Below are 12,909 nucleotides of genomic sequence, written 5' to 3'. Positions count from 1 at the left end.
CATTTATAGTTCAGTGATGTGTTTTACCCTTAACTCATTTTTAAAATCCATTCATGGCAGAGGGTTACATGTAGGGTGTTTGAAGGCAGACTGTCTGAATTAAATTACTTTATAATGTTACCTATATTTGCCATCCAATCACAAACATGTACCTCCATTTTTGTCTACATCATTTGAACACATCAATAGTCCTTCACATTGTGTACAAATTTCATGATGAATGGACCAATAGAAATGATCAAAAATTAGAATCAAATCTTTTTACACAGACTTCCACTGAAATTTTGGAAGTATTTTCCTTCTCCTGTAAAGTTGCTATTTTGGAGATCTTAGAAAAAATATTTAGGTTCTACCATTCCTTTGGATATCAATCAATCACTATATTTGCCTATTTTTAAAACCTATTAATAGTCACTAGTTCTCTCTGTGGGTTCGAGTCCCGCTCCGGGTGACTGTCTGTGAGGAGTTTGGTGTGTTCTCCCTGTGTCTGTGTGGGTTTCCTCCGGGTGACTGTCTGTGAGGAGTTGGTGTGTTCTCGCCGTGTCTGCGTGGGTTTCCTCCGGATGCTCCGGTTTCCTCCCACAGTCCAAAAACACACGTTGGTAGGTGGATTGGCGACTCAAAAGTGTCCGTAGCTGTGAGTGTGTTGCCCTGTGAAGAACTGGCGCCCCCTCCAGGGCAATGATTCCACGTAGGCTCTGGAACCACCGTGACCCTGAACTGGATAAGCGGTTACAGATAATGAATGGATGGATAGTTCTCTCTATAAATGGATAGTATCAGATGGTGAGATTTATTTACATAAAAGTGAAAAAAATGACTGGACCAGACAAATCAAAAGTACAGGTAAATAGTTGCACCCAGGTCATAGTCCACAAGGTTATAGCACTGTACACTTCACATTTGGCTCTACTCAACAGCATACTCTGCTTGCTCAGCTTGAGATGAGCATTTCAAAACTTACTGTGACCTTTTCGCTCCCTTACAGTTTTAGCCCCGCCCTCTTACCTGGACCAAACGTGAGGTAGCCATGTGCTCGGCCTCCCTTTTAGAGACCCTGCTAGTATATGGACAACAGGCAAGCGTCATAGGTAAATATAATAGTTAAGAATAACAGTACACAGGCGTGATAATGACAGACAATGTTGTACTCACCACAGTCTAGTGTTGTGTAATAAATTGTGCTAATGCAATATCATGATCTGATTTTATCTTACATAATTGATGTGTGCCCACAACTGACACCTGATGACTGTTTTCAGATAAAGTTAGAAACAAAAAAGTGTGAGGATTAGAATCTCTAACAGAAGGCTAAACTCTGCAGAGCTGTGTGTTGGACAGAGCCCAGTCTAACGCCCCTGCTTTAGAAGGTTGAAATCATGGGTCACCAATCTTATGCACAAAGGGCCGGTGTGGCTACAGGTTTTCATACCAAGTGAGCAGGAGCACACCTGATTCTAATCGTCTGATCAACTAGTCTCCATCTCTAAACATTTATGCAGGGTGTGCTCCTGTTTGGTTGGGGTGAAAACCTGCGGCCATACCAGCCTTTTGTGGATGAGATTGGTGACCTATGGTTTAATGTGTCAGAAAAGAACAGAAATGCAGAGTGGGTTAGATTTAGAATATTTTATTACCTCTCAATATAATGCGTAAAAATTTTCACATACTGACGGTAAGAAGCTACAGGTGAGAGACGATCATTATTTACGATATTAACAAAATATATATAAAAAAAAAAATTGAGCCTGCTCTAGTCTACACAAGAATTTATACAGCCTAATAGTTATAGCCTTATAATCCCTCTGATTATTTCTGCACATATTTCTCACGCGATTCACAACACTATGTGTATGTGAGGTCACTAGTTGCATGTGTGGTCCATTAATCTAGCGTACCATAGAAACAGATTTGTCTCACTACTAGATGCATCAATGCATCTCACCCTGACACGTTAGACTCTATTCTGAATTGGCTTACTCTCCTTTTCTATGTGTGTTGTAGGATGGACATTAATCACCCTTGGTAAGAAAAACCTACTGATCATTACCACACTTTTTAAAACTTTAAATGCTGAAAACAGGCATAAGTCCATAGAACACTTGCCATCTGTATTAATTTAAGGAAAGGGGGGGAACAAACAAAAAAAAAAAAAAACAACCATTTTAAAAACACTAACCTATCTGACAAGATCAGTTTGTCTCATACCACATAAAGGAATGTCTGAACACAGTCCAAATGCAGAATACATTTCAGTCATTAAATCTTACAGATTTCAGTCAGGTTCATGTTCTACAACAGCATCCTTCCAGACCTCCCTACATGAGGTTTCTGTCTTCATACCTTAACAAAACAGACGAAATGCTTAAAATTGTAGTGCTAGAGACATTTTTGAAAAAAAATGTCTCAGTTCACCATAAGTTCTTTGCCCCAAATATCCCAAAGCATGTAGACATGGCCATGTAGACATGCGAGCCACAGGCCCTCTTCATGACTCGGACGGATATGTGACAGACAGTTCTGAAAAAAGATGAAATTTACATAATCTAAAATCAAATAAATAATAAAATGAGAACATTCTACATTGACATTATACACCCATGGGATTTCTCTTTCAATTTTTGCCAGTGACTTTAGACAGGAGAAAATAAATAGGCATCAGCTAGTGCCCAACATTTTTTCATTACTTTAGTACAAACACAGTTACAGCACTACTAGGTCTGGTGTGTATACTGGTGATACAGGTCGGGGGTCGGGGGAGTGTCAGCCACATGGAGAAGGACTTAATAGAAGACGGCGCGAAATGTAGAGAAAGATGGAGCAAATGTAGCATGACACATGCACTGTGTTTTGCCCTGTGTGGTCATTCTGCTTTGTGAGAACCCCACTGCTCTGTGCTCAAACAGCAGGTATGCTTTCCAGTCATTATCCTCCTCAGGAAATGCAAACTCTCTGAAAATATCCAACAAGTTGACTGGAACTTGGCACAACAGACTCCTCTATGATCCGAAGGCAATTTGAGTAGTAACCTCACAGAGCCTTGGAGGAGACAGAAGACAGTTGAGATACTGTTCCTCTTGCAGTAACTTCACTTATGGTGGTGCATGTCCAAATGTGAAATCGGGCAGCTTGTTCTTCCCTGAAGGACCATCCTACTAGATCCTTTGAGCGGATTTCTTCCACCATTCTGTGAGGGATGCTGAGTCTTTTTGACCAAATCCACTAATCCTTTCTCTCTAAAGACAAGAACCTTGTACACTGACATAACACATTGTGTCTTCTCTTCATATCTAAAGTGACATTGTGTAATCCATCACTTACATCCATATTGTTTGTTCATTCTACATAACCCATTCCATCCTTTCAGGACTCCATTTTCTTCAGTCACTACATACAGAGAGTCCTCCTTCCATGTGCCATTTCTCTTTCACGTTCCACTGTTCCTTTTTTCTTTTCCTTTCATCTTCCAAAGTTCTGTCTATTAATGATTTATCGGTTATAAGTCTGTCACTTTATTTTCCACAGCAGCTGCAATCTGTTGGAGACGATAACCAAGCTGCATCTTCTGAGCTGTGGTGTCCTCCTCTAAGGCAGTGATGATCTAAAACAAACACACAAATGCAAAGCGGAATTCTTATTTGAACCATTTAATACAGAAGCAAAGAGACGGCAATCACAGACGTTTAATCTGAGTTTCTCCTCTAATAATGCAAACAAAGTCCATGTAGAACGAGTACATGGCATCTCCCCATGACTCTGAAATCAGATTTTAAGAACTGAAAGGGGATATCACCAAATTTCCAAAAATACATTCATTCAAAATTGTTTGTATATTAGTTATTATATATTAGGCAATTATTTATTAACTTAATGTAGATATATGAGAGCATCATCACAATTTAAACTGTTAAAATCACCCCAAACCTCTGTATTATTCATTCTGCACTTGTTTTTCTTTCCGTATCCTAATTGTCACACACTTACCTGGTCATAATATTTGTTGATATATTTGTATAGTTCATGCAGGGCGACCAGATAATTCAGCTCTCCTGAGTAATTCTTAACATAAAAACAAAATGACACAAGTTACATTTGTCCACATTCACTGATGCATTGAAAACTTCAGGTCATAAGACATCTATGAATAATAAAGGGATGTAAGAAAAAGATATACCCTGGAGAGCTCAGCCAAAGCAGAGTTCATCTCCTGATCACTGGCTGAGATGGTCTGTCTGATGTCAGCATAGTACCTGGAAAAATGAGAGGCATGGAGTAGGAGTGAATTTTAGCAGGTTTTCATCCCCAGTGAGATTTTCAAAATGTCCTGATTCAAAGGACAAAATTATGTTCCTACTACCTCTCCACCATCTGCTTGTAACGAGGAATGTCTCTGGCATATAACAGCTTGTTGATGGGAGAGTCCTGAAGAAAGTAAATTTTGGAAAATCTTTTAAATACAATTTATCAAATGTTTACCACGTACACAATCACAAGTCTAAGGTCATATTCACAGTTGATTCTAAACATTGGGGGCTATAGGGTTTGAATAATCAATACTGTACAGTTTCTCACCCTGCCCAGTTTGTGCTCAGCAATGGTGCAGGAGTCCATGAAGGTCTGGGCAATGACTGACAATACTGCGTCCACATTATCGGACGCCTGCACGTCAAAAATAAACTGTGGGTTCTTTACAATATTGATCCAGAAACGCAGGGGTAGGCTGGAGCAGGAAGAGAAGGCAGCATCATTACAAACTATTCACAAGAATGCATTTCTCCAGGTACATACATAGCAAACAGGATATGATTTTAAACGTCCAGCAAAACAGTTAACTGAGATCACAGGATAGAAATACTAGGCTGAGTGAATATTATATTGTGAAGTGGAACAGATCCAAGTTTCTGATCTGTTGTGTATATGATACATGGCCATGTAATGTAGGGGGATACAGTGAGTCAAAATGTTGAACGTGGCGCAGCTTTATGCAAACTGATCCACTCAAGAGGCAAGTGCTGTTTATGCAATTATTGCATGTGAAGTGTATTAATCATTTCTTCAGGTTGATGTGTTCCTGTAAACACAGATGACAAGATCATCATTGCGGTTTCAGGGTTGTCTACACTCTTTGACCCAATGCTGCCAAGTGACTGACATTGAGCCATGAAATACTGCTCTGAATCTATATCCTTTAGTAAAAATGACCTGTTTCACTATAATAATAATAGTAATAGGTTTAATTTATAAAACACCTTTCTCACAGTCAAGGTCGCTTTACATCAGTATATTACAATAATATACATCAAAACAAGGGAGGGGAAAAAACACATTCAGTTATTTACAAGAGGGAGCTGATGACTAGATTAATTAACATTTTTATTATGATTTTAAACACAATTAAAATCATAAATCATCCATAAGAAACATTTATATGGACTAATACAATTTTGCAGGCAACGTCTTTGTTAATGCCCACATTAAGTTGGAGAATGCAGCAATGCTCAGATTTACACCTGCTGCTCATTACCTGTTTGTTTTCCAGATGTGTATGGTCTCTGGGTCTGAGATGCCATGATGAGCTGCTTGATCATCCAGCAGGTCGAAGAAATATTTCACAGCTAGAGGCACTGGTCGACTCGTGCTCAGAATCACAGTGAAGAGATCATCCACAAATTTCTGGAGAGTACCCTATAAAGAACATTAACAGTGTTGACATGACGCTGTGTGCATGTGCACATGAAGACTTCACTCCTGCATGCTGGGTGCAGGAATGTGTGAATGTGAGTGTGTGTGTGTGTGTGTGTGTGTGTGTGTGTGTGTGTGTTACCTTCATGGAGAGCAGACGTGTGAGGTAGATCTCTGGGATGGCCTTGGCTCTCTCTCTCTCCCTGAGACTGCCCCGTCGATGTTTGGGCAGCTCTGGTTCTTCACTGGCCTTCACCAGGTGCCACAACCTGACCCCACCCTCATCAGCATCCTCAAGCATGGGAGTCTCTGAGGAACGGCACAGATCAGTATAATGTGTGTTATTCCAACTTTTGAGGTAATGATGAATAAGTAACGAAACATCACACGTGTTTGGACTCTAGAGAAAATGTTAATTTGGGCGTGAGAACAGTAAAAGCCATTTTGTGTGTTTGAATATAATATATACTCACTCTCTCCTGCTACATAGTCATGGTTGTCATGGTGGATGTGTTTGCTGTGGCGTGGCACAAGAGCAACTGTAGCCCCATCTGGAACCTGCAGAGTGAGAATCCAAGACAAGAATAACAGAAAATAAACAAAATTTATTTTTACGTTTAGTTGTGCTATGTAATTTCCTATTAGGGCAAAAAAAAAAAAAAAACGATGAAAATGAGAGAGAAGATGTAAGATGTATGAAAACATGTAGCTGATTTTGTCTCTGATGTAATGATGTAGCTGAAATAAAGCAGTCCTTCACTGTGCTGAACATACCCTAAAGTCAGACATACACTTTGCGATTTTGTCCCCTTTTTAAAAGCTCAATTTGGTCATAACTAACTGAATATCAGGATCTATCCCAATTTTAGCTCGACTAGTTGACGTTTGATGTGCAGCATGTTGGGAGAAGCATGGATTTCTGACATTTTGGTCACGTCTCGCAGTGTGAGCAGTCTTATGAGCCGATTTCTCAAAATCACAGTCACAGAATACAAAGAGTGAGCTGCAAAGGTTTTGGACACTGCTGCACATGCAGAGACCAGTCATAGCTCACCTCCAATTCTCTTTGCAAAGTGGACAAACCATGTCGTTCATGTCTTTCAGTCCAACTGCGGGTCAGTGTCTTCCCTCTTCTTATTTATTTATTTTTTTATTGAGTGGAATTTCAGCACACAGCATGGCAAGTTAGGAAAGTTATGCACTTTCTTAACATTTCTTGTTACACAGAGTGCCGTATTCTACTAAACTGAGTGAATGTAGATAAAACTGCCTTTTGGAACAATTACTTTTGTATAGTTTGAGCGTATAAATCACAGTCTTTACATGGCACTTTACTCAAATCTACAGTGTGATTTATCACCAACAAACAAGATTTCCAAAATTGCACAGTATATGCCTGGCTTAAGATGCTTTTATGATCACAACACAATTGTTATTTTGGGAATATATATGCATTCCTGACCCTGTCTCTGAATGTTGTTAAAATAGGGTTTAAGTTAATTTAATAATGGCAGCTAAACATGTGCAGGATCACTTACAGTTGCAAGCAAAAAGTTACACAGCCAAGGGCAATTTACATATGTTGATTTATAATTTTTTTTTACTTATATTGCATAAAAATAAAAAATATATAAATACACTCCACCCAAATGTTAAAATATACCTAAACTATACATGGTAAAGTATACCTTCAACAAACTTAGCTTACAGAGAACATCACATTGGAGTGTTCATTTTTTCAGTTACATTGTTGGTGTAGTTACTGCACTTTACCACTCTATGGCAGTGAAGTACAGTAAGAATCGTGCGTACCTTGTAATGCTGAAGTGTATTGAGGCGTTTCCAGTTACCCTGCATTACAGATGTTAGATCCTCATCTGAGAGAATGAGATGACCAGCCACACCTGACCTCCATTCTGCAAACACACAACACTGCAGCTTGACTTGCATACTGGACTACTCAATATGAAGGTACAAATAACAAAGCAGGCTCTTAAAAGTATTAGGAGGAAGCGGAAAAGTGTTTGTATTAGTAATTTAACTGGAATTTATAAGTGAACTAAATAAAACAGATCAAAGTTTCATGTGTAAAATGTACAGGAAATAGTGCTTGGGAGAGTCAGGTTCTCACCCAGGTCCAGCGAGTCTGTGTGTGGTCTGTGGGAGTATGATGTTCCCTTGTAGACTTGGTCTAGAATCTTCTCTTTCACCTGGGTTATAGTATCACAGTCCAGTACCTTAGCAGAAACTGGCTGAGACTCATTCGTACCAACACCATGCATTAGTACATTAAGAGTCTAGGGAGAGAAAAATCAGAGAATATCAAAAAGCTGTAACATATTGTTAATTCATCATGTCAAATATCATATAATATCGAGATATAGCAGATAATAGTCATTTTGATTTCTTGCTGTACACCACTGCTAGTTTTTAATCTCTCCCCATATACATTTTTTACAATTTATTTACAGTAATGACATTAAAAATATGGACTTAAATATTACAAACTAACTTTAATTTCCTATGTTTTATTACATTTGAGCTCCAATTCTGAAATATGATGAAATGTGAATGCTCATTTTTTAAACTATTAGTTTTTACATATTTTCTTTTTGTGCTTCTGGTAGTTTGGAAAGCTCCAGGGTTTTTGGGGTTAAAACTGGATTCAGAGTGAGCCGTGTCTCTGCCTGATCTCTCTTTAATGTCAATAACTCACTATCAACACCAGCCTCTTTTCTAAATATTACTATGTAGAAAATAAAAAACCTACTCAAATGATTGTTGAACTTGGATCAGTGTCGTATAATTTGTTCCTCCATAAATCCAAATACAGCACTGCTTCTCCCACTGGCAATGACCACTTGGCCTCATTAGACCCAGAGGAGTAAAGCCTGAAGACGGCTGAATGTTAATTTAAATTTTTCAGAGTACTTGAATGAAGCGTCCCGCTAATTTCCAGAACAGTGACCCAAGCCCTCATATTCCCACAGTGGAGGAGTATCTAGAGGCTTTAAATAAGCTATATGAGCCATACTGTAATTGGATTTATGCAAAGACTTTTATCAGTAATTGAGTTTCAGTCACTGCTGAATTTCTTTGCTGTTCTATCATTAGAGGTTTTTAATATCACAAAGCTCCTTTTAGGCAGTCACACCTGAGTAGGGTGGTTTAAAATGTGGTGCATATAAAAGGTTAACCACATTACAGAGGGAAGGCTAGGATGCATTCTCTGGGGGTATAAAGAAATGTTCTAAGTCATTATGGAAAGGAGCATTTGCTAAATGCTATACATGTAAATATCAATGTACACTGCATCAGCAGTCCATTAAATACAATAAAACAGTATGCTTTCACTGAGCAGTAAATCGGGACCAAAGAAATGTCTAAATTCTCACCAGTGTTCGGTACTCCAGGTCCTCTCTGAGTAGCCGGTTGTCATTGAGGGTGTATTTGGCTTTGCCTGTCACTGCATCCACTGGGCCTTTATCCACCTGGTGCTTTATGGCTCTAAAGAGCATGTAAAGACACTCCCCGGCAGAGTCCTTATATTACAAGAATATTAGACAACACTATGAATGTACAGAATATAAAGAAAACATTTTTAAATTTCACTGTGACATAAATCTTCACTTAAGTTTCACTTTTAAATGTAAATTGATGAGCAAACTCAAAAATATTAATTGAGAGGGACTGAACTTATTTCCTTATTTAACATGAAAAATATTGGTAGATAATAGTGTGCAAATATTTAGAAATGTGTGTAAAAACACATTACATTTAATCAAACTCTGAATATTAGAATCCTCAAATAAAATCATAAAATGGTTCTTTTAAAAAAATGTATTTAGTTTTGTCAAAATTATTTGCTCTCTACTATTATCTATCTATGTACTCAATATATTTTACAAATATTTTAATATCCTTCCTTGACTGAACAGAATCAAATTATGATGAAATTAAAATGTTAATGATGCACTAAGCCGCTTTTTAAAAAACTGTAATCAAATACATTGAGTTACACTTCCAGTGCCTCATTTTGACACTTACCCTCAGGAAGGCATAGAGGCATATAGACATCCAATTGGTCAGGAGCTTCTCAACAACTGTCTCGGTTCTATAAAACAGGCATGAGCCAATTAAAATAATTCATTAGCTCATGAAATATACAATGACTGCTTTAGCTGATCATGCCACCCTTCACTACTCCCTGCTCACCTGCGGAGCATTAGTTTGGGGTTCTTTGCGACATACTGCTCCACCAGGTCGTTGAGCAGTGTTTTTAAGATGTCTGTGAAGTACTCCAGCTTGCCATGCAGAGCTACAGTGAGCAGAGATGCCACGTATGCACGATCTCTGGGAGAAAATGTCCTCTGGCTCTCCAGAGTGTGAATGAACTGAGGAAGGGAGGAAGAACTATTCAGCATACAAGGAAAAGGAGATAAATTAGGCCAAAAACACAAGATGTGCAATGAGAGTGGAGGAATGAGAGACACATTAACCCAGTTTGTCTAAAACATCCAAAGTAGTGCCAGTAAATCAAGACATGCTTAAGATGGTCCTTACAAAAATAGACGATTTGACCAAAAATCTAACTCAAGTCTAACACCCAAATGTAGTTAACCAGTCAAGTAAATTTACGTGTTTGGAGTTTGGCTGACACTTTCAAATATTTCACAAAAGCTTTAAAAATGAAATGAATGAAAATAATTTTGACCATCACTAACTCCTCTCCTCTGAGTATGAGGAGGACATGATATGAAACCTGCCTTTATTTTTGTCATAGTACATCATACAATCCAATACACCTTCTGCATTTATGTGCACTAGGAGCAGAGAACACACACACCCAGAGTGACAAGCAGCCATCCCCAGTGACGTCAGGGGCTAGGTGCCTTGCTCAAGGGCAGCTGTGTTTTGAGGGAGGTGAGTGTGATATTCCTTCATTTCCTTGCCCCCAGTATTCCTGCTGTTTGTGTGGGTCGAACCAGCAGCCCTCCGGCCCCAAGCCCACTTCTCTAAACATTAGGTCACAGCTGTCCTATGTAGACAATGAAGGGGCAGGTGAAAAATGTGATATGTTACCTTGGTGAGAAAGAGTTTGCTATTGAGCAGGTTGGAGAGCTGGACAAGACCCTGCTCTACTGTGGCCCGACGACAGTCCTGCACATCAAGATCTCTGCGTAATGGAGACTCTCGATGACCCGGGAAAAAGATTCGCTCAGCATACATTTTATAGTCCAGAAATGGAATCCCTGAACCCACCAGATCACTTGACATGTCCATCATTTCAGTCATCAAGTCTGGGGAGGGGGGGGAGACATCAATCAGTTATCTGTCGCTGTATCTACATTTCACATAATGATAATATTAACTTTAATAGGATTGCAATGAAACTGAATCCTTTCTATAAAATCTAAACACACTTTTGGGGGAAAAAAAAAAACCATGTACTACTCAAGCACACAAATGTATGTTTCTCTCACCTGTAAACTCTTTCTTGCAACGGTCTCTCACGCTTGTCTCCAGATTCTCCAGCTGAATTTGAACCTTCTTGTAATCCCTTAGAGCCTGCTTACTCTTCCTCCTGAGAGAGAAGGATGAGGGCACACAGGGAGTAAAGGAGTGTTAGAGACAGATTAAGTCTCACACAGTATAAGAAAGCAACCTAATCTAAAACAATAGACCCCTGGGAGAAGTACCATCAAACAGAATGGACTCCAGATGTGGAGGAAATAGTCTGAATGATTGTAATTCACACCAAAGGGAAGCCTTAGTGCTGCTCACAGGAAATTAGCTGCTGCAGAGCTTGTCTGTCAATTACTTACTAACATACACATATCTGCACATGTAAATATAGTCACTGTCAGAATGCCAGCAGCCTTTTTAGTAGTATAATAGTATTAGTCCAAAAAAAAACACATTTTCCTTTTTTTGAAAAGCTTTAATCAGACTATGGAAATACATAAACATCTATACTGGCTTTATATTGACTGTGATAAATGATTTAATGTCTAATTTAAAGTTGTCATATTTAATTTCACTACTACTATAGAACACGACTGCTCCCCTGTTGCACTGTAACCAGGATAAGATGACTAGAACCCCCATTCAAGCCCCCACCCCTCCAACACATACACACACCTGTAAATGAGCACAATGATCACCACAATAAGGACCACGAGTGACGCCACCACTCCGACTCCTATCTGAGCCTCCATCGGGAAGGTGGATGGACTGAGGGAGTCATACTGCACTCGACCCAGAGAGAAGTTTAAATTCCCCATCTGCACCTGCAGCACACAACCCATTGCTCTGTCAAACATTTTCCAAAATCCAACACAGAGAATATCCTGCTTCAGTCAGCCAGACCATTAAATGATTCTTGGTCATTCAGGTGCCAGTGTGGTGTTTAGATGTTAAACTAAAAGCATAGACAACAAATAAGTAAACACAGTAATACATTAGCTAAAGGACATTTCGAATTGAAAATGTTCAGCAAACTCACTGTGAACTCTGGCAGAGCATCAGCCCCATCTCTCTTGCGTCCAAGGCTGTGGGAGGGGTTGGGCTGCTGGGCTGGTGGCGCACAGTACAAGTGGTTCCTTGTCAGAGTTTTAACAGTGCATACGCCTTCACCAATGAGAGCCACAACTTCCTCTTTTAAGATGGCCAGGTCCAGATTCTCACCCTGCAAAGAAAGAAAAAAGAAATGAGAGATTGATTTCTTAAATATGATGATTCACATAAAAAAGTTGAAGGGTAGTGCATTAAACCAAAATGTAATATTTTGCTGCCATTTAAAAATTAGGAACCACGTTTCAATATTATTTTACATAAGAATACAATAAACAAAAATGTGATTATGTATTAAATTTATTTAGCATTAGATACACGTATTACATTGCAGAAGCACAGCTGAACTTACTTCCACTGATATGACTGATCCTGGTTTGTAGCGGAAGGGCTGAGTGACGTCATTGCGGATGAGGCGGTGGAGACTAGGGTTAGGCTCATAGGTAAAAGGAAACTGGCTGACGGAGTTGAAGTCAACGCGCAAATTGTCCAGAAGAAACTCTACTTGTATGTCAGCACCAATCACCTCTAAGCTCACCGCTGGCGTCCGACATAGGAGAAGAGAAGAGGTGTTCACCTCACATCGCTCTTCAAACTAAAAGAGAGGGAACAGACAGGGTTATTGTTAACAGATCTTTTATTATATATATATAT

At 39.1% G+C, this 12,909-nt stretch overlaps 1 protein-coding gene and 1 long non-coding RNA gene across 3 annotated transcripts in view; one reads left to right on the top strand and one right to left on the bottom strand.

Moving 5' to 3' along the window:
* The first annotated feature begins 713 nt into the window (after positions 1–713).
* On the top strand, positions 714–5,656 carry LOC136690830 (uncharacterized). Its single transcript, XR_010801788.1, has 4 exons — positions 714–846; positions 989–1,091; positions 2,005–2,025; positions 5,540–5,656. It is a non-coding gene; the product is annotated as an uncharacterized lncRNA (long non-coding RNA).
* Positions 840–12,909, bottom strand: part of plxnb1b (plexin b1b) — an 84,812-nt gene continuing 72,742 nt past the window's right edge. For both annotated transcript variants that reach the window (XM_066662871.1, XM_066662872.1), the window contains exons 23-40: positions 12,608–12,850; positions 12,188–12,370; positions 11,824–11,972; positions 11,166–11,266; positions 10,765–10,982; positions 9,898–10,076; positions 9,730–9,796; positions 9,078–9,224; positions 7,814–7,979; positions 7,495–7,598; positions 6,156–6,240; positions 5,825–5,991; positions 5,525–5,685; positions 4,573–4,720; positions 4,358–4,422; positions 4,175–4,250; positions 3,985–4,059; positions 840–3,601 (exon numbers count right to left, since the gene is read on the bottom strand). In XM_066662871.1, the coding sequence (XP_066518968.1) occupies positions 3,497–3,601; positions 3,985–4,059; positions 4,175–4,250; positions 4,358–4,422; positions 4,573–4,720; positions 5,525–5,685; positions 5,825–5,991; positions 6,156–6,240; positions 7,495–7,598; positions 7,814–7,979; positions 9,078–9,224; positions 9,730–9,796; positions 9,898–10,076; positions 10,765–10,982; positions 11,166–11,266; positions 11,824–11,972; positions 12,188–12,370; positions 12,608–12,850 (2,439 nt within the window). In that variant the 3' untranslated portion in view covers positions 840–3,496. The remainder of the gene's footprint in view (positions 3,602–3,984; positions 4,060–4,174; positions 4,251–4,357; positions 4,423–4,572; positions 4,721–5,524; positions 5,686–5,824; positions 5,992–6,155; positions 6,241–7,494; positions 7,599–7,813; positions 7,980–9,077; positions 9,225–9,729; positions 9,797–9,897; positions 10,077–10,764; positions 10,983–11,165; positions 11,267–11,823; positions 11,973–12,187; positions 12,371–12,607; positions 12,851–12,909) is intronic.

The sequence above is a fragment of the Hoplias malabaricus genome, chromosome 3 (genome assembly GCF_029633855.1).
Source record: "Hoplias malabaricus isolate fHopMal1 chromosome 3, fHopMal1.hap1, whole genome shotgun sequence".
NCBI lineage: Eukaryota > Metazoa > Chordata > Actinopteri > Characiformes > Erythrinidae > Hoplias > Hoplias malabaricus.
This window is presented reverse-complemented; position numbering and strand designations above follow the sequence as displayed.